Source organism: Neoarius graeffei, chromosome 2 (assembly GCF_027579695.1).
Source record: "Neoarius graeffei isolate fNeoGra1 chromosome 2, fNeoGra1.pri, whole genome shotgun sequence".
NCBI lineage: Eukaryota > Metazoa > Chordata > Actinopteri > Siluriformes > Ariidae > Neoarius > Neoarius graeffei.
Genome location: NC_083570.1, coordinates 104316101 through 104340204, shown reverse-complemented (window position 1 = coordinate 104340204; position 24104 = coordinate 104316101). Strand labels below are relative to the sequence as shown.

Sequence of the window (24104 nt, the reverse complement as noted above, 5' to 3'; positions counted from 1 at the left end):
AGCTGGAGCCTATCCCAGCTGACTATGGGCGAAAGGCAGGGTACACCCTGGACAAGTCGCCAGGTCATCACAGGGCTGACACATAGACACAGACAACCATTCACACTCACAGTCAATTTAGAGTCACCAGTTAACCTAACCTGCATGTCTTTGGACTGTGGGGGAAAACGGAGCACCCGGAGGAAACCCATGTGGACACGGGGAGAACATGCAAACTCCACACAGAAAGGCCCTCGCCGGCCCCGGGGCTCGAACCCAGGACCGTCTTGCTGTGAGGCGACAGCGCTAACCACTACACCACCGTGCCGCAGCTTATAATCTCTGCTTTCCAAATAAATTTATCTTGTTAAGATCTGTTCAGTACTTTGGGAGTAACAGCAGGTTGAAGCTGGTACAACAGAGTATACTCTCTGCTCGCGCGACATCGGGAAACTGCCGATGCTTTTCTTTTTGAGTCATGGGAAAGCGGTCAGGCTCTCTCTCTCTCTCTCTCTCCTGATTGGTTTCTGACTGGATTACTCGTGAATATCAATCAGATAACTTTTATAGGGATGTTCTCTTGCTCTCACTATTTCTGATGAAGGATTCAGCAAAATTTTCCATCTGCTAGTTTTGATGTTATGATTCACGGGAGACTTTGAAGTGAGTTTTCATAGCTTTACCTACTTATTTTTTTTTCTTTTTTCAAATCAAACTGATTCATGTCAATAAATAACTATTTTAGAATATAACTGGAGTTGTTTTGATGAAAAATATTGAGATCGTCATGGTCGAAATGAGATAAAAAAAAAACAGAAGTCAGAAACGTGAGTGTCAATTTCAATTCAGTTAATGTGAATTGTTTTTTGGATGTGGATCACAGTTTTTTTGAGTATCGGCTTGAAAGCTGTGAATATTAATTTAAATAATCATGTATTTTCTTTCATATAAACACTAGTAGGCCTTACTTAGAAATACAAAGGCCTACAGAGAACAAAGAGGGGATTAGACATATTTTTATTACTCTATTTTGATAGAGAATGGTAGAGGTGATTTGATATTCAATGCTTATTTATGCATATTTTATAATTATACATTGGCAGCACAATGATGTAGTGTTTAGCACGGTCACCTCACAGCAAGAAGGTTCTGGGTTCGAGCCTAGTGGCCAACGAGGGCCTTTCTGTGTGGAGTTTCCATGTTCTCCGTGTCTGCGTGGGTTTCCTCCGGGTGCTCTGGTTTCCCCCACAGTCCAAAGACATGCAAGTTAGGCTAATTGGTGACTTTAAATTGTCCATAGGCATGAATGGTTGAGAGGAGAAAACCTCTATAACAAGTGTTGCCAGGCAAAACAAAGCTCGCCAGCAGCACTTATTTTATCCCTATATGTTGATAATGGTCATATTTCTCAATCATCAGCTGTCAGGTTATAGTTGTATGAAAATCTATGACCTTGAGTTTGACATTTCAGAGTCATTCAAGGTCAAAGGTTATGGTGTCAAATGAAAGCCCATATAGCACTTCCTATAAGTTGATAATGGTAAATATCTGTCTACCATCAACCGTTTTCAAGTTACAACCCTCTGAAAATCTGTGACCATGAGTTTGACCTTTCAAGGTCACTCAAGGTCAAATATCATGGTGCCAAATGGGAGTTCCTATATGCTCATAATAGTAAACAACTGTCTACTGGCAACCGTTTTTGAGTTATAATGGAAAATATTATTGTGACCGAATGGTTGACCTTTCTGGTAACCTTGACCGTCACCTTGACCCAATTACCCCTAAAATTGAATTGGGTAATCTACGGACCATTGCCCACCTCCCCTGAAAATTTGAAGTCAGTTGGTGCAACCGTCTAGATGCTAGATTGTAGACAGACAGACAGACAGACAAACAAACAAACAAACCGCACTGATTACAGTACCTCTCCCCGCTTACTCCATCGTGGGTGAGGTAATAATCCAGTAGAAAGCAACGGAAAACCACTACTGTAATGATCCCTAGAGACTTTGATGGCTGAAGCAGCCAGAGTGGCTGTGTCACTGTAGTGATGTGCCAAAATTAATAGATAATTATATTTGTAATTTGTAATTGTAATTAACATTGATTTCTCCTTCTTTGCGATGTATAAATGAGAGTTAAGATCAGCTTCATATTGCACAAATAAAGCCATTTGGTGAAAATTTGAAGAAGAGAGTGTATCGATTTAATATTTTTTACCTAATTATCATAATTAACATGAATTGAATAGTAATTTGCATAATTATTTTAGATGAATTTTTCAAACTTTGTATTCAGTGTACGACCGTCTATGTGCCTGCCAATTTCCATGTAAATATCTTGAAAAATAGAAATGTTATGAAGAAAAAAACATTTGATCTCATTGGTTAATGAGGCCCGTTTTGGACCACGTGATCTTCATACAGAATATTGTCATGTCATGTCATTATCTCTAGCCGCTTTATCCTTCTACAGGGTCGCAGGCAAGCTGGAGCCTATCCCAGCTGACTACGGGCGAAAGGCGGGGTACACCCTGGACAAGTCGCCAGGTCATCACAGGGCTGACACATAGACACAGACAACCATTCACACTCACATTCACACCTACGGTCAATTTAGAGTCACCAGTTAACCTAACCTGCATGTCTTTGGACTGTGGGGGAAACCGGAGCACCTGGAGGAAACCCACGCGGACAACATGCAAACTCCACACAGAAAGGCCCTCGCCGGCCCCGGGGCTCGAACCCAGGACCTTCTTGCTGTGAGGCGACAGCGCTAACCACTACACCACCGTGCCGCCCCATACAGAATATTAATGCAGTTTTCTACAAATTAAGCCTTTTTTCAATCTTTGATTTGTAATATCTCAAGAACAGATAAACATATTTTAATTCTGTAAAAAGTATGTTGTTCTGCATTCAATTCTGAATTCAGTGAGCACAATTTCAAGCAATTTGGATTGAATTAGAATTTCCACCTGATATGCCTACATTCAAAATAAGATATATTTCCAAACATTATTCTGGTCCATCTGTTTTCTAATAGTAATTCTTTTAACACTGAATTGTCATCTGGTTCCGATATAAGCTGGGTGCGATTTGCTGGGGGGGATGGTGGGGATCATCCCCCCCTCTGGTTTTTATCTCTGCTGAAAAAAAATCCTCAGGGACAACCCCGTCAATAAAACAAACAAACAAAAAAAGTTGACATGACAGGCATGTTGTGACACAGTTTTCTATGGTCTACATTGCACTCACTTTCAAAATGACCTGAAGTGGCAGCTTTGATGTTCACGAACGTCCCCAGCAAATAGATACATTGTAGATAATAACAATATCCGTGGAGCGCAGGCTGGACGACAACGGTGTGCTTGCTGCGGGTGCTGCGCTGTGCCCCTTAAGCTGGCCGAAGGATGAAGGCGAGCGCATTCTGTTTGGGGAAGACAAACTTGTCAGAATTCAAAAAACCCTGGCAGCTGAGGTCTCTGACACTGCTCTGCTGCTGAAAGAATTTCGACAGTACAAGTTCAACGGAGTCCAAGGAGAAAATCTCCTCAACTTGCTTTCCGTCGTCTCCACGCTTCCCGTGTCAACAGCAGAGTGTGAACGTGGATTTAGCGCCATGAATCACATCCTTACTGATGAGCGCAACAGAATGAATGTATCCACACTGACAGCCTTCTTTTCCTCGCTGTCAATGGGCCAGACGTGCGTTCCTTCCCTGCTGAGAAATTCGCAGAAATGTGGATTAAAGAAGGGCGAAACGCGGCGGATAGCGCACTGACGGGAAAGCAGAAAAGGCCACATGAACTGCGCCATCAGAGCAAACTGTTCATTTAGTATTCATGTATTTCAGTGATTTTCGAGTCTCTGTCCATTTAATCCGGAGGGAGAGAAACATCACAGCAACACGACAAGCAATGCGAACTTTGTTGTGTTAGTGTTCGTGTATTTAGTCAGAGAGATAGGAAGATGAATTTACTATCTCTGGTTTAGTGTTCATTTTCATTTAGTGTTATTCATTTGATATCATCGGATGTTATTGAGCTGTTAGCCTATTGTTACCTTAATTTTGTGACGTTTCATGATAAAAAAAAACCATCCCCCCTTCTGTTTTTTTGACAAATCGCACCCTGGATATAAGCATTATCAGCCTTGACTTTGTTTTTTCTTCATTAACGAGTGCAGGAGCAGCAAATCTAAAAATGGTACAATCAGTGAACATTGTTGGCACATTATATTTCAGGCTTGTTTTTTTAGCAGCATGAGTCACATAAAGCAAAGATGGCAACACCCAGAACCTTTCTTGTGCAAACCCCATTAAAATAAACGCTGGCTAAAAACACGTGCTCTCTACAACACCTACACTACCGTTCAAAAGTTTGGGGTCACCCGGACAATTTTGTGTTTTCCATGAAAAGTCACACTTTTATTTACCACCATAAGTTGTAAAATGAATAGAAAATATAGTCAAGACATTTTTCTGGCCATTTTGAGCATTTAATCGACCCCACAAATGCGATGCTCCAGAAACTCAATCTGCTCAAAGGAAGGTCAGTTTTATAGCTTCTCTAAAGAGCTCAACTGTTTTCAGCTGTGCTAACATGATTGTACAAGGGTTTTCTAATCATCCATTAGCCTTCTGAGGCAATGAGCAAACACATTGTACCATTAGAACACTGGAGTGAGAGTTGCTGGAAATGGGCCTCTATACACCTATGGAGATATTGCACCAAAAACCAGACATTTGCAGCTAGAATAGTCATTTACCACATTAGCAATGTATAGAGTGGATTTCTGATTAGTTTAAAGTGATCTTCATTGAAAAGAACATTTTTCTTTCAAAAATAAGGAAATTTCAAAGTGACCCCAAATTTTTGAACGTTAGTGTATCTCTCCATGGTTTGATGTCGATGCTTCCTCCTTTGACTAAATATGGAGCGTCATGTTTTTTTTTTATTAAAACAGACTTATAAAAATATGACATTTGATTAGATGTTGCCCTGAAATTCTTTTCAATATCAGCTGTCAGAGTCAAAAATAATCCTGTGCATTCATTATGAGAAGGTATTTCAGGGCTCGACATTAACTTTTAAACCCACTTGCCCTGGGGGACAAGTGGGGGCTAATTTTGCAAGTACTACTTTATTTTTCTAGGAAAACCATAAAATAGTTGTGAATTGCAACATAAAATGAAGATCACACATTGAGTTGAAGTTTGGTTATAGATTAAGTTTATTATTAAGTTTGGTTATTGGTTACTTTTTATTTTTACTTGTAACAGACAAGGGTGGCATGGTGGTGTAGTGGTTAGCGCTGTTGCCTCACAGCAAGAAGGTCCGGGTTCGAGCCCTGTGGCTGGTGAGGGCCTTTCTGTGCGGAGTTTGCATGTTGTCCACGTGGGTGTGCTCTGGTTTCCCCCACAGTCCAAAGACATGCAGGTTAGGTTAACTGGTGACTCTAAATTGACTGTAGTTGTGCGTGTGAATGGTTGTCTATGTGGATGACCTGGTGACTTGTCCAGGTGTACCCTGCCTTTTGCCCTTAGTCAGCTGGGATAGGCTCCAGCTTGCCTGCGACCCTGTAGAAGGATAAAGCGGCTAGAGATAATGAGATGAGATGAATGTAACGGACAATAACAATTTTAAGCAAAATAGTTTTTCGTGCCTTAGTCACTTTTTTTCCATTTCACATGCATGCAGCTGTTGTAAAGTTCAGTGTGTTTGTGTAGAACTCTCTCAGACTGTAGGTTCATTACTCGATAATGTAGAAATCATAAAAGAGAAATGTATAACAAAGTTTGCATGAAGAAAACAATAGGGTGCCAAGACTTTTGAACAGTACTGTGTTTGATAATATTTATATATATATTTTTTGTTATATCATCCACTTCTAGTTTTAAAGGAAAAAAAAAAACCTGTGCTGCGTCATGACAGACAGGATAATGTTTGAGGTTAAAATTATTGTTTAGTGTCTAGGTTGTGGGTGTTTTATACAGACCTGGCAACCTGTAACTGAATCAGTACAGCTGGTCGGGGACATATCCCACTTGCCCAGATGCATGTTTCACTTGTCCCGGGCAATTGGGCAGTCCTTAATGTCGAGCCCTGTATTTATGATACTGCCATAACTGTCAGTGTGACAGAACTATTGTCAGGAACAGTTCAAACATTAAACAAAATTGTTTGATAAAATATCTGAGTTGTATGAAGAATATAGTGTCAAACTGCAAAACAAAATATGAATATGGCTGTAGCAGAAAAAAAAAAAGAAATTAAATCAGGGATGAAGAGCAATGAACAGAGTATTTTCACGTTAAAATAAATAAGTGCACTTTGTATTACTTTCATACTTACAGTAATAGCTGTGTTTTTCATATAGTCTCATGTTGGAACTTGGAAAACAATGGTGTAAAATTTTGCAAAAAGAAAGTTGTTTTATGGGCAGCACGGTGGCGTGGTGGTTAGCGCTGTCGCCTCACAGCAAGAAGGTCCGGGTTCGAGCCCCGTGGCCGGCGAGGGCCTTTCTGTGCGGAGTTTGCATGTTGTCCGCGTGGGTTTCCTCCGGGTGCTCTGGTTTCCCCCACAGTCCAAAGACATGCAGGTTAGGTTAACTGGTGACTCTAAATTGACCGTGAGTGTGAATGGTTGTCTGTGTCTATGTGTCAGCCCTGTGATGACCTGGCGACTTGTCCAGGGTGTACCCCGCCTTTCGCCCGTAGTCAGCTGGGATAGGCTCCAGCTTGCCTGCGACCCTGTAGAACAGGATAAAGCGGCTACAGATAATGAGATGAGATTCTGCAAAGTATTATTATTATTATTATTATTATTATTATTGTGTCGCTCACTGTTTTTGTCAGTGGTAATAATTTCATGAAATTCGGTCTCAGCAAGATTCCTCAAATTTCCAAGACTTTACGGAGGATCCTTGCAGAGGCATACAGAATACCAACTGAAGTTGTGAGTGGCATCAAAATTATGTACCAAGACACATCTGCTAAAGTCATCGCACCAGATGGAATGATGGACCCCTTCAATATAGATACAAGCGTCCTACAAGGTGCTCCACTTGCACCATTTTTGTTTATCGTATGTCTTGACTATGCCTTAAGATCTTCAATCAGCGATCTAGATGGACTTAGTCTTTGCTGCCGTCGTAGTTGTCACCATCCTGCGGAAGTTCTGTCTGACCTCGACTGTGCAGATGACATAGCACTTCTTGAGGACTCAATCAAAGCCACACAGGACCTACTTACAGTATCAGGGTGGAGAAAGCTTGTCAAGATATCGGTCTGTACCTCAATGCCCCAAAGATGAAATATGCACCTGAATCCTTCTTCACACAATCTGTTGCTTTCTTCAGATGGCTCCACAATTGAATGTGTCGATGACTTTAAGTATCTAGGTGGCTACACTCACAGCAAGAAGGTTCTGGGTTTGAGCCCAGCAGCCCACGGGAGCTTTTCTGTGTGGAGTTTGCATGTTCTCCCCATGTCTGCGTGGGTTTCCTCTGGGTGCTCCGGTTTCCCCCACAGTCCAAAGACATGCAGGTTAGGTTAACATGGGGCAGCCATGGCCTGACGTTGAGCTGAAATGCCTCTGAGCAAGGCACCTAACCCCCAACTGCTCCCCGGGCGCTGTAGCATAGCTGTGTGTGCATGTGTGTTCACTGCTTCAAGTGGGTTAAATGCAGAGGAGAAATTTCACCGTGTGCTTAAGTCTGTGCTTGAGTGTATGTGTGACAAATAGTCGTCTTCTTCTTCAACACTCAACACGACATGGATGTCTGAATTGGCCAGGCATGGCGCGCACTCCACTCGCTACAAAAAAATCTGGAAAGCTCCCATCAAAAGACCAAAATATTTCAAGCATGTGTTGAAACTATACTCTTTATATGGTTCTGAGTCCTGGACACTGAATGCTGCTTGTAGAAAGAAGTTAGACGGCACGTACACAAAGATGCTGCGTTTCATTTATGGCATCTCTTGGAGAGATATTATCTCGAACAAAGTGTTATATGGTTCACTCCAGCTTGTCCCCACCATCATGCAAAAGTGACGATTGGCATTAGCTGGACATGTCATCCTTAGCAATGAACCTGCTGGCAAACTTCTTCTCTGGGAACCAGATACACGAAGGAGAATTGATCATCCTTATGTGACTTTGAAGAAAATCATAGAAATGGAAACAAATCTTGATTGTGAAGAACTGAAACCTGCAATGACTCATAAGAATTTTTCGCCTCAAGGCATTGGATGAGTCAAGTCAAGTCAAACTCAAGTTCTTGCAGAGTGGATGATAATAGTTTTCTGCAACCCAACAAATCTTGTTCTTATTCCCATGTCATCTAATCTCTCCGATAATTGTGTTGGTGGTGTGCCGAGTGCTCCTATTATGATTGGAATGACTTTTGCCCTGTGTCCGAAAGCACTCCCTACTCACTATATAGAGGACTATACCGTATAGTGAGGTCGCCATTTTGTAGTGCTGTCCGAATGTACAGTAAGCATTATTACACCCTATGTAGTGCACTCAAAGTATCCCACAATGCATCATAAAAAGTAGTGTACAACTGATGGTCACTAACCAAGCAATATATCCCATCATGCATTGCGGTCGCGCTGAAAGAAATCAAATCAAAAGCCTCAAATTTGATTGAATAAAAGGCAGCGGCAAAGAAGAAAGAAAGGATTCAGCCTTGATTTAAAAGAACTGAAAGATGCAGGTACTTTGCATTGATTAATGTGGGAAATACGCTCAGTATAATATGGATTTATCACAAAAATACATGCATGTATTTATTATTTTGAAAACCCACCAGCTGACTGATCGGGCACGTTTTAATTGTGCAACAGTAATGACGTAAATAACGGCGTGACGGAGTAGTGTCTGAAGTTTTTTTTTTTAATCACTGAGCTCACTATATAGTCCTCTATATAGTAATTCCCTATATAGTGAGTAGGAAGTAGTGAATGAGTGAGTGATTTCGGACACAGGGTTGTTCTCATATTCCATAGCTTTTGTAGTTCTCTTGCTAGGTCTTGGTACTTCTCTATTTTTTCTCTCTCTTTTTCATTTACTCTTCTGTCGTATGGTTTGGCAAAGTCTATTATTTTGCATTCCTTCTTTTCTTTATCAATCAATACGGCATCAGGTCGTCTGGCTTCTATGGCATGGTCAGTCTGGATGTTGAAATCCCACAGTAACTTACAGCTGTCGTTTTCTGTTCCTGTTCCCGGTTCCATCTTTCCGTTACAGGTACTTTATACCTTCGGCACAGTTCCCAGTGAATTTTTCTTCCCACCCAATCATGCCTGCGTTTATACTCTTTTTGAGCCAGCATGTTACCTTCACTTGCACTGTTTCGTCTACCTCTCCACACAAGCGACACTTGCTCTCTTCCTGTGTTTTATCAGTCAATAATTAATCAATAAATAATCTATTGTCGTTCTTGTTCTTCTTGTCCTTTCAGTCATTCATTCATATATTTATTCCTGTTAGTTGAGACGAATATTCAGTAGAATATATGGGGCAAAAATTAAAGTTGATTCCCAGTCTCTTCTGTTTTGCTATGGTTGTTATGGTGATGTGAATGACCAACTTTGATTCTCAATTGTTATACCAGAGCAATTCCAGCGTTATGGATGTGACATTTGGACTCAAAATGGCAACAACTGACCTAGTTAATTTTTATTCCTTTCCAGTATTTTAAAATTTGTTGTATATTTTTAAGACCTCTCATATTGGAGAAGTCATGGGAAAAAAAGAATTCCCATAGTACATTTAGAACTCTAGAAAATGCCAAAAAAGACATGCGTTATGGATGTGACGGAAAAAATACCCCATTTCCAGGGTGACTGCACATATTCATCAAACTCTGTGAAACTGCAAACATAATATCCAAATGCAGGCATGCATTTAATAAAGGAGTCTTAGCTGAAAATAAAAAAAGCCTTTGTTTAAAATATTTTCTATTTCAAGCAGAATCTAGGAAGAAAAAATCAGCGTTATGGATGTGACATAATTCCGTTATGGATGTGACGCATCTGAAATAGACATGGCATATGTTTAGAAAATCAGCAATTTAACCACCATAACCCTTTGAAAAACTCTAAATATCAGCTAAAACTATCAAAGTTCTTAAATAATATTTAGGATGGCTATTGTTTTGCTGTTTTTTGGATTTTAGCATACATTTCTGTGGCTTGTGGCAATAATATAGAATTGTACATGATCAAAGTTGATTTTAGCTTGGGTTTTACATTATAAGAAAGAAAGACTGACAGTGACATATTAGGTTGGTTACAAATTGGTTCAACTTATTCACATCTGTAAAATACAGGCCTAGGTGATATCTCTGGGAGTGGTTTTGATGTATTACATGTTGCTTTATTTTTGCATGGTGAGGTTGACATTTACATGGAATTGCCCCCCATTTATTTACTGACAATAACTAACTGTTTAAAGTGTAATGCCATGATAGTGCTGTAATCGGATAAAAAAAATTGATTTGTGTCTGTTGCTGCTGTATTTGCATTTAATGATTTGGCAGCTGATTTCATACAGAGCCATTTATAATAGAATCGGTACAGAATACAATCTGAGCAATCTCTCTCTCTCTCTCTCTCTCTCTCTCTCAATGCATTGTTTCTCTCTTCCTGTTGAAGCTCAATGATGGTCCTGCAAAAGACACCATTTTGTAACTTTGTGTGTGTGTTTGTGTGTTTCCCAGTGGCTTTGCCCATGGTGAATAACCTGTATCTATATGACATCACGCACAATAGCATGCGGGTGCGATGGGATGCTGCAGAAAAGACTTCTGGATACATGATCTTGTACGCCCCACTAAGTGAGACAGGCTTTTCAGATGATACGGAGGTGAGAGAGAGTGTGCTAAACTGACCTGAGACTTGATTTAGGAACGAATCTAACACTATTAGTGCCTGTAGTCTTATTGAGAAATGATTGTGACGTAAAAGGGTAAGAACTTTCACTCAGTCATAGCCCAAAAAAATGTCTAACCTCATTAAATTTTAACTCTAGAATTATTTTCTTTGACTTCATGTGTTAAAAACGGGAAGGAAATAAAAGCACAGCATGGTCCGAAAAAAGTAAAAAGAAAAAAAATCTGTCATAAAATAATGACCTAAATAAATTAATTTAATATATAAATACAGTGGTGCTTGAAAGTTTGTGAACCCTTTAGAATTTTCTATATTTCTGCATAAATATGACCTAAAACATCATCAGATTTTCACACAAGTCCTAAAAGTAAATAAAGAGAACCCAGTTAAACAAACGAGACAAAAATATTATACTTGGTCGTTTATTTATTGAGGAAAATGATCCAATATTACATATCTGTGAGTGGCAAAAGTATGTGAACCTTTGCTTTCAGTATCTGGTGTGACCCCCTTGTGCAGCAATAACTGCAACTAAACGTTTGCGGTAACTGTTGATCAGTCCTGCACACCGGCTTGGAGGAATTTTAGCCCATTCCTCCGTACAGAACAGCTTCAACTCTGGGATGTTGGTGGGTTTCCTCACATGAACTGCTCGCTTCAGATCCTTCCACAACATTTCGATTGGATTAAGGTCAGGACTTTGACTTGGCCATTCCAAAACATTAACTTTATTCTTCTTTAACCATTAGAACGACTATGTCTACGATTATGGTAGAACGACTTGTGTGCTTAGGGTCGTTGTCTTGCTGCATGACCCACCTTCTCTTGAGATTCAGTCCATGGACAGATGTCCTGACATTTTCCTTTAGAATTCGCTGGTATAATTCAGAATTTATTGTTCCATCAATGATGGCAAGCCGTCCTGGCCCAGATGCAGCAAAACAGGCTCAAACCATGATACTACCACCACCATGTTTCACAGATGGGATAAGGTTCTTATTCTGGAATGCAGTGTTTTCCTTTCTCCAAACATAATGCTTCTCATTTAAACCAAAAAGTTCTATTTTGGTCTCATCCGTCCACAAAACATTTTTCCAATAGCCTTCTGGCTTGTCCACGTGATCTTTAGCAAACTGTAGATGAGCAGCAATGTTCTTTTTGGAGAGCAGTGGCTTTCTCCTTGCAACCCTGCCATGCACACCATTGTTGTTCAGTGTTCTCCTGATGGTGGACTCATGAACATAAACATTAGCCAATGTGAGAGAGGCCTTCAGTTGCTTAGAAGTTACCCTGGGGTCCTTTGTGACCTCGCCGACTATTACACGCCTTGCTCTTGGAGTGATCTTTGTTGGTCGACCACTCCTGGGGAGGCTAACAATGGTTTTGAATTTCCTCCATTTGTACACAATCTGTCTGACTGTGGATTGGTGGAGTCCAAACTCTTTAGAGATGGTTTTGTAACCTTTTCCAGCCTGAAGAGCATCAACAACGCTTTTTCTGAGGTCCTCAGAAATCTCCTTTGTTGTGCCATGATACACTTCCACAAACATGTGTTGTGAAGATCAGACATTGATAGATCCCTGTTCTTTAAATAAAACAGGGTGCCCACTCACACCTGATTGTCATCCCATTGATTGAAAACACCTGACTCTAATTTCACCTTCAAATTAACTGCTAATCCTAGAGGTTCACATACTTTTGCCACTCACAGATATGTAATATTGGATCATTTTCCTCAATAAATAAATGACCAAGTATAATATTTTTGTCTCATTTGTTTAACTGGGTTCTCTTTATCTACTTTTAGGACTTGTGTGAAAATCTGATGATGTTTAGGTCATATTTATGCAGAAATATAGAGAATTCCAAAGGGTTCACAAACTTTCAAGCACCACTGTATATCTTGACCTCCACAGACAAAGTATTGTTTTGCAAATTATGACTAGAGACAGAAATAAGATGGTCTGTTGTTCCAGGCCATAGGATCAACTAAGCATTTTACTGAGTAATAATGTCACTGGTGGTGTGTGTGTGTGTGTGTGTGTGTGTGTGTGTGTGTGTGTGTGTGTATCTGTAGATTAAAGTAGCAGACAGTGTAACTGAGATCGAGCTGGATGGCCTGACTCCTGCAACCGAGTACACAGTCACAGTCTACGCCATGTACGGAGATGAAACCAGTGACCCCCAGACTGGACAGGAGACCACACGTATGTGTGTGTGTGTGTGTGTGTGAGTGATGATATATGCATTGTCTTGTGTGCAATATGTATATTTAAACCATAACTCCACTGCTTACAAAGTTCTGATTTGTATCTGATCAAACCAGTGAGCTAGATACAAGTGTCCAACTGGCTCATCGAGGAGAAGGTTGCTTGGAGAGACTGTGTTGTTTTTGTTTTTTTGTTTTGTCCTGTCCAGATAATCTTTAGTGCTGGGGAAAAAAAAGTCGCTCATACTCTGCTCATAATGTAACTACAACAATGCTACCACTGATTCATAATCAGTACAAGCTAGCCAGCTATTATTATTATTATTATTATTATTATTATTATTTCAAGCAGGTGGTAGCTTGCCTGAGCTTTGGCTTTGGAGTGCTTGTGTAAATAGACTGCGCTCTACACAGCGTAGTTAGAGTGAAACCCATCTGTGACTTCAGATACAATTGATTATTCTATCCACATTCGCTGGATATGAGCAATCGCACGCTCTGATTGGCTACTCTCCTACTAGGATATCAGCTCATATGCCGTGAGTAGAGAAAAACAAAATGGCAGAGCGTGTTGCTAAACCAACCGAGGACGAAATAAAAAACTCAACCCGAAAACAAAACCCCCAAAAAATGCAAAAAAAAAGCAACAAAATATAGAATAAATACGGACGCCGCGAGAGGCCCTTCATATAATATTTTTTTATTCACCTTGTTATCCTGAGATAACGACATAATTAATTCAGGATGTCGAGAAAACAACACAACTAATTCGAGCTCTCGAGAAAACAAAACAATTATTCGGTGATCTCGAGAAAACAAAACAATTATTTCATGATCTCAAGAAAACAGCTGAGATTTCTAGCAGAGCTGCGCCCCCTTAATGCAGTCTCTCCCTGTGTCAACCCCTGATCAAAATATTGCCTTATTAGGTGATCGATTATTCCAGACGTTCTAATGACCAAAGTTGCGTCTATACAGAATGAGAAATAGCCCCAAAGTCAGCATATCACAAGTCTCTTGGCGCACCTGAATGAACCATTTCTCAGCTGTTTACTCGAGATCATGAAATAATTGTTTTGTTTTCTCGAGATCTCAAATTAGTTGTGTTGTTTTCTCGAGATCCTGAATTAATTATGTCGTTATCTCGGAACAACGGTTTTGTTTTCTCGAGATCTCGAATTAGTTGTGTTGTTTTCTCGAGATCCTGAATTAATTACGTCGTTATCTCGGGATAACAAGGTGAATAAAAAAAAGGATTATATGAAGGGCTTCGCTCGGCTTCCGTATCTCTCGGCTTCCGTAAATAAAAGTATTTGGTGGTAAGAACGTATCTTTTTTTAATTTTTCAAGAATTTGTATTATTATTGCATTTTTTCACAAATTGCTCCCGTCGTTTCTCCGGTTTGTTTACATTCTAGGCGGAAATGATTTTGTCGGACGTTTTGTATAAAGTTTTAATTTATCGACTTTGCAAAAAATAAAAATGCTCCATTTCTCAAAATCCTGTGAATGTGGATGGAATAAAACAGTTATTCCACTCAATCTCGTCATACATGGGTTTTAGCCAACTTGGTGCTACGTGCCTCGTCAGCTATCAGCTCATGTATGACTCGATTTCATGGAATAACTGTTAAATATTTGTTTGTGAATGTGTCTATATAATAATAAGGACATCATACACTGGCTTGACGATATGAAGTTTATCTTCACGAGTTGAAAAACTCACATTTTTCACACGGAATGCTGGCAGAAACGGAAAGGTGTCACCATTGACCTTTTCAGCTCTTCTGTGGGATTGGACCAGATGGGATAGCCTTCGTGCCCCATGCATATCAGTGAGCCTTTGACATCCATGACCCTGCCGATGCTCAGACCCAGTCGTCTAGCCCTCACAATGTGGCCCTTGTCAAAGTCGATCAGATCCTTACACTTGCCCATTTTTTTTCTGCTTCCAACACATCAACTTCAAGAGCTGACTGTTCTCTTACTGCCTAATGTATCCCATCCCTTGACAGGTACTACTGTAATGAGATAATCAATGTTATTCACTTCTTCACCCAGCAGTGGCCATAATATTATGGCTGATTGGTATACAGGTCCGTCTCAGAAACTGGTCTCTCATTTGGGACATTATGGTCAAAAAATACATTTTCTAATTTTATATATATATATTTTTTTGCATTTCCCGAACACTCAATGTTTCTTTTGTCATGTTTAATAAGAATAAAGATAGCATCTTGCTTTATCTGGACTCCACTGTGGAAAATTTTTTGATTACAATTCAAATGCTTTTGTAAAATTGATTTCCATATAAAATAACTCCATCATGAAGAATTAAAGCCCCTCCTTCACAGAGGAGTGAAAATATTGAATAAATTTCCTTTTTTTGATTGCTTGGGTTAAAAATGCCAGGTTATGATGACTGAATTGATTATTCACTTAAATATGAATAATATGATACATTTTGGGTATTTGATATGGCGAAATAGGACACGATGGAAAAATCAAGAACACACCGGAAAGATGAGAATAACGGCGGTGGTAAAAGAACAGCGACTGTACCGGCTGAAGGTCGCGCGGGTCTCTGCTGCGGCGCGCGAGCAACGGGACATCACTACCGCACCGGATGGAGCGCGAGGCAGGGGCGGGGCAAAATGACTGGCCGTAGATTCTATCAAAAGTTCGATCTAAATTGACCATGGTTGCAAAATATTGGCCAAAAATACGCAAACACTACAAAATATGAAAGTAAGATGAAAAAGAAACATTCTATTGCCTTATACTGCAAGACTAAAACAAAATAAAACCGTCAGAACTCACCTTTTCAGTGATAATGTCCGAACAGATCACTCGCGTAACAGAGACCGCAAATGGAAGCACGATCAACTTCTAACTGTTGGAGTGGAAAATTCCATTCTACACATGCGAATTGTTAATGTGTGTCCTTCCCCGCACACAAATAACACGCTACGGTAAAAAATAGACCACAACTCATTTTATAGCTCAGAAATTCATACAAGACCAGCTACCATCGTAACACATTCTGTAAGAAACATATTCTATACCGAACTTTCAGCTTTCGTTTTAAAAAACAAAATCGCAGATTTATAACTAAATGTTTATACGGTGTAGTGATTTTAAGTTCCTACTTTTGGTGAGGTAGTGACCTCGACCCTGAGGCTTTCCGTTTAGATCAAAACACACGATCGTATTGGTTTTGGGTGTGCGGGAAATGGAGTTACAACGGTGATGAAATATTTTGCATGATGTTTTATTACGGTTATGATTATTCTGTGAGCGCATCAATCCTTAGGTGTATAAAGTTACAACTTAAAATACAATTAGTGATAACTGTAGGCTTTTCAGTGGACTACAACCTTTTGAAGGGAACGCGATGTAGTCGACCATTTATCATGTCGCAGATCAAGCCGCCATTTTTCCACAAATTTGCAGAATTTCTGAAATTCTGAATAGAATATTCACATCAAAGATTTAGTTTTATCTGTATCATTTCTTTCATCATTTTGTTTCAAATTAAAACCAACATCACCATTCAAAACCGTATAGTTTACTGACTGTGAGTATATTTAGTGGGGTACCCCCACAGTACCCAGTTTCTGAGACAGACCCAGATATGTTTGATGTCATTCTTTTTGCTTTTCTGAAAAGTAATTTTTTTAACGTTTGTGATAAGAAATGCTGCCAACAGTGCTTGATAAGAGACGATGTTCAGCTTGCCTCGCAGCCATTTCCCACAGAATTCTATATAAAATGTGTACTCGCAGTTGCGAAGAAAAATATCTAGTGTGGAAGAAGCCTAACACCTCACATCTCAGCTCCTCATAAGTGCTGACTAACGAAACATTTCTTTCACTCTTACAGATAGCTGGCGTGATCAGATACGAAAAGTGCAATTCAGTCATGTCTTAATATCTCTCTCTCTCTCTCTCTCTCTCTCCAGTTCCTCTCAGTCCTGCACAAGATCTGCGCATCACTGATGTGACTCACAGTTCTGCTAAGCTCAGCTGGGAAGCCGCATCGCGTAAAGTGAAAGGCTATCGCATCATGTATGTGAAGACGGACGGAGTTCAGACCAATGAGGTGAAGATTTACCCTGATGAATATTCACACTCCTCTTTTTTTAGTGGAGCTTTCGCGTGGGCCGAAGCAATTTTAGCAGAGCGCCATACTTAAGAAAATACGGTAACCCATCGAGTTGATTTTTCATGGACACACAGGGATCCCAGCCGTGTACGTCCGTCCGTCCGTCCGTCCGTGCCCCTCGCGATTCTGATTGGTTGTTTGATTTTGGCGGGAACTAGAAGCGCAAGCGCGCCTACATAACTTATTTTTGTCTCCAGATAATTTCATATTTATCAGGTTTTTCCACCGAGAACTCAAACAGCGCAACGACATAATCATCATTTTTACAAACTTTAATACAAACTTTAAAAAGATGTCAGAACAAGTGAACCAAGGAGAGAAAGATGAAGTCAAGACCGGGAAGAGAAAGAGAGTTCTGACAGAGGAAGAAAAGGAAAGAAGCCGTGAAAGAGCGAGAGAAAGGCGAAGAAATCTTTCACAAGAAAAGCGACAAGCTGAAAGAGAAAGAAAACGTGTAAAAAATGAATTAATAGAAATGATGAGTTGCAGGAGTTTAATTCTAAATAGTGATATTGATTTTGAAATCACTGCGAAATCCTTCGGGATCTGACAAGATGACCTGAATCCAGTCAGTGTTTTCATGAATCATGTCTCTTTTGTTTTCAAAACATTTTGCTATCAATCCCTAAAGCACACTGGAGTTTATAGGAATAAAAAGAATAATATACATGTGAGTTTGGAGAAATTTATCTTCTCGTGATAAAATTGAAATTGAAACACATCAAAGGACATCATCTGTTGCATGTTTGTTTTCATTTGAATGGAAGCGCCTCTATTCAGTCGGACCTCATTTTATATTATTTATTATCCCCCGCTGTCCGAAAGGCCCGAAAGGGGATTATGTCGTAGCAATGTCCGTCCATCCCGGGAAGCTTCTGAAATCAACTCCTCTCACGATTTTTGGAGGAATTTCACCAAACTTGGCAAAAAGCATTGTTATACACTACCGTTCAAAAGTTTGGGGTCACCCAGACAATTTTGTGTTTTCCATGAAAAGTCACACTTTTATTTACCACCATAAGTTGTAAAATGAATAGAAAATCTAGTCGAGACATTTTTCTGGCCATTTTGAGCATTTAATCGACCCCACAAATGTGATGCTCCAGAAACTCAATCTGCTCAAAGGAAGGTCAGTTTTATAGCTTCTCTAAAGAGCTCAACTGTTTTCAGCTGTGCTAACATGATTGTACAAGGGTTTTCTAATCATCCATTAGCCTTCTGAGGCAATGAGCAAACACATTGTACCATTAGAACACTGGAGTGAGAGTTGCTGGAAATGGGCCTCTATACACCTATGGAGATATTGCACCAAAAACCAGACATTTGCAGCTAGAATAGTCATTTACCACATTAGCAATGTATAGAGTGGATTTCTGATTAGTTTAAAGTGATCTTCATTGAAAAGAACAGTGCTTTTCTTTCAAAAATAAGGACATTTCAAAGTGACCCCAAACTTTTGAACGGTAGTGTATGTCGGTAGTACGCATATTGTTATTTTGTTCAATTCAGTCGCATTTTACCAGAGTTGCAGCCCTTGATTAACAACCTTGTACTTTCACAATTTCATGAAGGTGTGCTCGCCTTCTGACATCAACTCCTCTTCCAATTTGTGGAGGAATTTCACCAAACTTGGCAAAAGGCTTTGTTAGATGACAGTTATACGCACATTGAAATTTCATTTAATTTGGGCACATTTTACCAGAGTTACGCCCTTGATCACTAACAAACTTGTACTTTGGCAATTTCATCAAGGTGTGCTTGCTTTCTGAAATCAACTTCCCTCACAATTTTTGGAGAAATTTCATGTAATTTGGAAAAAAAAAAAGAATTATCCCCCGCTGGCTGAAAGGCCCGAAGGAGGATTATGTCGTGGTGATGTCCGTCTGTCCCAGGAAGGGTACTCAATTTCTGAAATCAACTCCTCTCACAGCGGCACAGTGGTGTAGTGGTTAGCGCTGTCGCCTCACAGCAAGAAGGTCCTGGGTTCGAGCCCCGTGGCTGGCGAGGGCCTTTCTGTGTGGAGTTTGCATGTTGTCCGCGTGGGTTTCCTCCGGGTGCTCCGGTTTCCCCCACAGTCCAAAGATATGCAGGTTAGGTTAACTGGTGACTCTAAATTGACCGTAGGTGTGAATGGTTGTCTGTGTCTCTGTGTCAGCCCTGTGATGACCTGGCAACTTGTCCAGGGTGTACCCCGCCTTTCGCCTGTAGTCAGCTGGGATAGGCTCCAGCTTGCCTGCGACCCTGTAGAACAGGATAAAGCGGCTAGAGGAGATGAGATGAGAACTCCTCTCACAATTTTTGGAGGAATTTCACTAAACTTGACAGGATTCTTTGTTATACATCGATAATACGCATACAGTTTCGTTCAATTCAGTCGCATTTTACCAGAGTTATGACAGAGTTGCCAGCGAGGGATATTGTGCTCTCGGAGCGCTTTTTTTTTTCTGTTGTATGAAATCTTTCCTGAAAGTGTTGAGTTTAGCACTCAAGTTCTGTTTGAATCTAAGCCATTCTAATAAATGTTTCACAGGAGCTCAGGTCATCTTCACCCTGATAATAACAAGGTGAAAAAAAGAGAAAGAAAGACAAGTGTTAAACATGTCTGGTGTTTGAAAAATCGAAACAAAAATGTGATGCTAAGAGGTTATTCCATCTTTCCCAATCCCTTATTGATGTTCTTGACAAAAAATAAAAATAAAATTCAATGTTTAAATTGCTGTACGGTTTCATGGGATGGTCCGGATCAGTAATGAACAGATCAGGAGGGTTCGTGAAACTCATCATACTTTTTCCAAGTACCTTTTATACGAGTGTATTATGCATGCAGGATACAATTTAATTAATCATTGAATTTCTCTCGCTAGGTTGAAGTGGGCCGAGTTACCACGAAGTTGCTAAGTGACCTCAGCTCTTTGACCGAGTACACCGTGGCCATCTACGCCATCTATGATGAGGGACAAGCCGATTCCCTTACAGACAGCTTCACCACTCGTGAGAATGACACGACCACACTGCTTTTATCACACTGCTTTAAATCACTTTCGAGCACCGAGTAGCAGCTGTGGTTCTCTGTGTGTGTGTAGAGTCTGTTCCTGTGCCGGTGAGCGTGAGGAGCAGTGACGTGACCACAGACAGCTTCAGAGTGAGCTGGCAGCATGCAGCATCTGACATTTCCCTCTACAGACTCTCCTGGACACCAGCCAATGGAGGAGAGACTAGAGAGGTAGTGTAGCCACACACACACACACACACACACACACACACACACACACACACCTACCAGTACAACAGAAACCGTACACATGAGGCAGGAGGATTCATCTCTCTTTTTGGTAGATAAATTGCTTTATTATGAGTCTTTGCTTATCACAGATTTGAAGAGCAAGAATGATGTAAGAATAAATGTGTTTCTTATTCATGAAACTGTGCATCAACTTACAAGTGGCGAAATGACAAATGAGATGTGTGGAAATGGGAACAGACTCCCATCACCTAGTCGCTGATTAAAATTTATTCTATCCACATTCACTGGACATGAGCAATCGAGCGCTCTGATTGGCTACTCTACTACTAGGATATCAGCTCATATACCGTGAATAGAGAAAAACAAAATGGTGGAGCATGTTACTGAACCAACCGAGGACAAAATAAAAACAAAAAAATACCCCAGAAAATATGGCAGAGCAATAGGGCCAGGGTTTTATATTTTATTTGGAAACTTCTGAGAAAAAAACTCAGAATTTTTGAGATTAAAGTCAAAATTTTCGAGGAAAAAAGTCAAAAGTTTCGAGAAAAAAGTCGAAATTTTCGAGAAATAAAGTCAAAATTTTCGAGAAGAAAAAAGTCAGAAATCTGTAGAAGGCGGGCTTCCATACGGAAGTGACACTCACTCGCGGCCGGTAGACATGAATGGCTGAGACCAGAGCCATGGAATTCAGAGTTGTGACAACTGGGGTACAGGAAGTCGGTTGGTGATGTGAAGGCTATCACACTGTCAATGTCCGACTGATTTCACTTCCTGAAAAGACCAAGTTCACGACACCGCCTCTTCAAAGTCCGGATAGAAATCACAATATTGTGATTCTGTGCCAAGACTGCAAGGATCTCTTTGTTATTAAACCCAATCCCGAAATAACATTTGATTAAGTCGTCCATTTCAGCAGCACTAAACACAGTAGTAGCAGACTAAGTCTCCGTCAGCTCTGAATGACCTGGTACTTCCTGGTAGCCTAAATTTGTGACTTTTTTCTCGAAAATTTCGAGTTTATTTTCTCAAAACTTTTGACGAAAATTTTGACTTTTTTCTCGAAATTTTTTACTTTTTTCTCGAAATTTCTGACTTTAATCTCGAAAATTCTGAGTTTTTTTCTCAGAAATGTAAAAAAATATATGTATTTCTTAGTGGAACTATCGCTCTTCCGTAAGAAAATACAAAAAAAGCAACAAAATATAGAATAAAAGTATTTGATCGTAAGAGCGTATATTTTTGTTTATTTTTCAAAAATGTTTTATTATTATCGCATTTTTCACAAATTGCTCCTGTCATTTTGCCGGTTTGTTTACATTCTAAGCGGAAATGATTTTGTCGGATGTTTTGTACAAAGTTTTTATTTATCGAATTTACAAAAATGAAAATAAGAATAAAAACGCTCTGTTTCTCAAAATCCAGGGAATGTGGATAGAATCAAACAGTTATTCCACTCAATCTTGTTGTACATGGATTATTCAGTGCTCTGCGTCTCATCAACTATCAGCTCATGTACAACTCAATTTCATGGAATAACTGTTTTATATATATATATATATATATATATACACACACACACACAGCTGTGGTGACATGAATGTCATCTTGGATATGAATGTAATGGCAATATTTGGGCTTTCAGAAATTTCTTTGAACTCTTCTTTTTCTGTGGCAGCATGAATGTACAGCATACATCTTTAAAGGAGAACTGAAATAATTTTTAAACTTGCTTTATTTCTGAATTAACGTGTTATTCAGTTACGTTTTCGGTTTTAGTAACCTTATATCATGACTCGTATTGGCAACTAATTGCAATTAAATATTATACTTATTGGCCTATTCGTTTTTTAGCCGTGTTGAATTAGTTCATTTGGTCGACGGCAGGCGTCGCTTATCCGCGCGATCTTCACGAGACTTGTGCGAGACTTCAAAACGTGAAGTGTCAGCCAGGTGTCAGTGCCGCCATTTTGAAAACTGTTTTCCAAATGAAATATTGCACAAAAACGAGTTTAAATGACGATTACTGCCGACTTTTTTCAAACTTTCCTAATTGCTATCAAAACAAACAAAACTTCCGGCTTGATTACGTCAGCATTCGAAAGAGGGCGCGTGCGTCTTTGGACAACGTTGGCAGATATTAGTCATTTTGATTTCTGCTGTACGTTTTACTTCCATCCTACAATGTCTCGCACAGGTCTCAACGAATCTCATTTACGGCCGTTGCTTTGAAATATGGACTGATATATTACAGAGCATATTTCAAACACTCATAACTTGCTATAGCAGCGACAAAATAGTGATCAAAAATGCATTCCTATATTTAATAAAATGAGAGAAATAGAATTTTGATTAAAAAAATTGCTTAAAGTTTAATTTAAAAAAAAAACACTAGAATTTGGTGCACAAGTTTTAATTTTCTTTAGGTTTTCTGAAATCAACACAGGGTCAAAATTATACAGACAGGGTCAAAAATTAACATGTGCTCATTTAGATTATTAATTCAGAGGGGCTGAAACTTTCAAAATGTCTCTTATCTTGTCAAGGCCGAGGTCTCTTAACTTCCTGTTAGTGATCATGATTGATTACAGCTGGTAGCTTCTCTGTGCCTTCATAAAAAGGGTTTGTTTACAGCCCTCATTGGATTGACCAACACACAGTAAAATGGGAAAGTCCAAGGAGCTCAGTGCAGATCTGAGAAAGAGGATCGCAGATATACACAACTCCGGAATGTCTCTTGGAGCCATTTCTAAACAACTGCAAATTCCAAGATCAGTTCAAACAATTGTATCCAAGTTATGGTGAGGTGTAGTCACTTTGCCAAGCCACTTTGTTTCAAGAAAACCCAAACTGTCACCCTCAGCTGAAAGGAAATTGGTTTGGATGGTCAGGAACAACCTGGGAATCACCATGGCACAGCCCTGCCATGAACTGGAAGCTGACGGATCACTGTCTACAGTTCAGATCACCATGGACTAAGAGGCTACTATCCAAGAAATAACCCCCTGCTCCAAAATTGACACCTTCAAGCTTTACGAAAGTTTCAAGCTGACCACATGGACAAAGTAAAAAACCTTCTTGAGGATAGCTGTATGGTCATATGAGACAACGATTGAGTTGTCTGGCCACAATGACCACCATGTACAGATGAACACTGTACCAGCTGGTGGTGGTGGTAGGATTATCATGCTCTGGGGCTGTTTTGCTGCCAGTGGAACTGGTTCATTGCACAAAGTGGATGGAATAATGAAGAAGGAGGACTACCTCAGAATTCTTCAGCATAAACCATTAGAAACTTGAACACGACTTAGGACTTGGAAGTTACAATGGGACATTGAACCCAAACATGCATCAGAGCTGGTTGTGGAGGATAAAGCCAGCGAACATTAAGCTTAAAACAAGTCCTGACTTCAACCCTATTGAAAATATATGGGCCGTGCTTATAAGTTGAGTCCATGCCAAGAAAAAAAAATTAATTGAACTCTACCAATTCTACCATGAAGAGTCATGAAATATCCAACCAGAATTCTGCCAGAAGCTTGTTCATGGTAAACAAAAATGTTTGGTCAAGGTGAATCTTGCAAAGAGACATTTTACCCAAAT

The 24104-nt window shown here is 39.8% G+C and overlaps 1 protein-coding gene across 3 annotated transcripts in view; it reads left to right on the top strand.

Annotated features, from left to right (window-relative positions):
* Positions 1-24104, top strand: part of col14a1b (collagen, type XIV, alpha 1b) — a 255917-nt gene that overhangs the window by 84958 nt on the left and 146855 nt on the right. For all 3 annotated transcript variants that reach the window (XM_060915314.1, XM_060915311.1, XM_060915312.1), the window contains 5 exons: positions 10713-10858; positions 12962-13091; positions 17055-17194; positions 20122-20248; positions 20341-20480. In XM_060915314.1, the coding sequence (XP_060771297.1) occupies positions 10713-10858; positions 12962-13091; positions 17055-17194; positions 20122-20248; positions 20341-20480 (683 nt within the window). The remainder of the gene's footprint in view (positions 1-10712; positions 10859-12961; positions 13092-17054; positions 17195-20121; positions 20249-20340; positions 20481-24104) is intronic.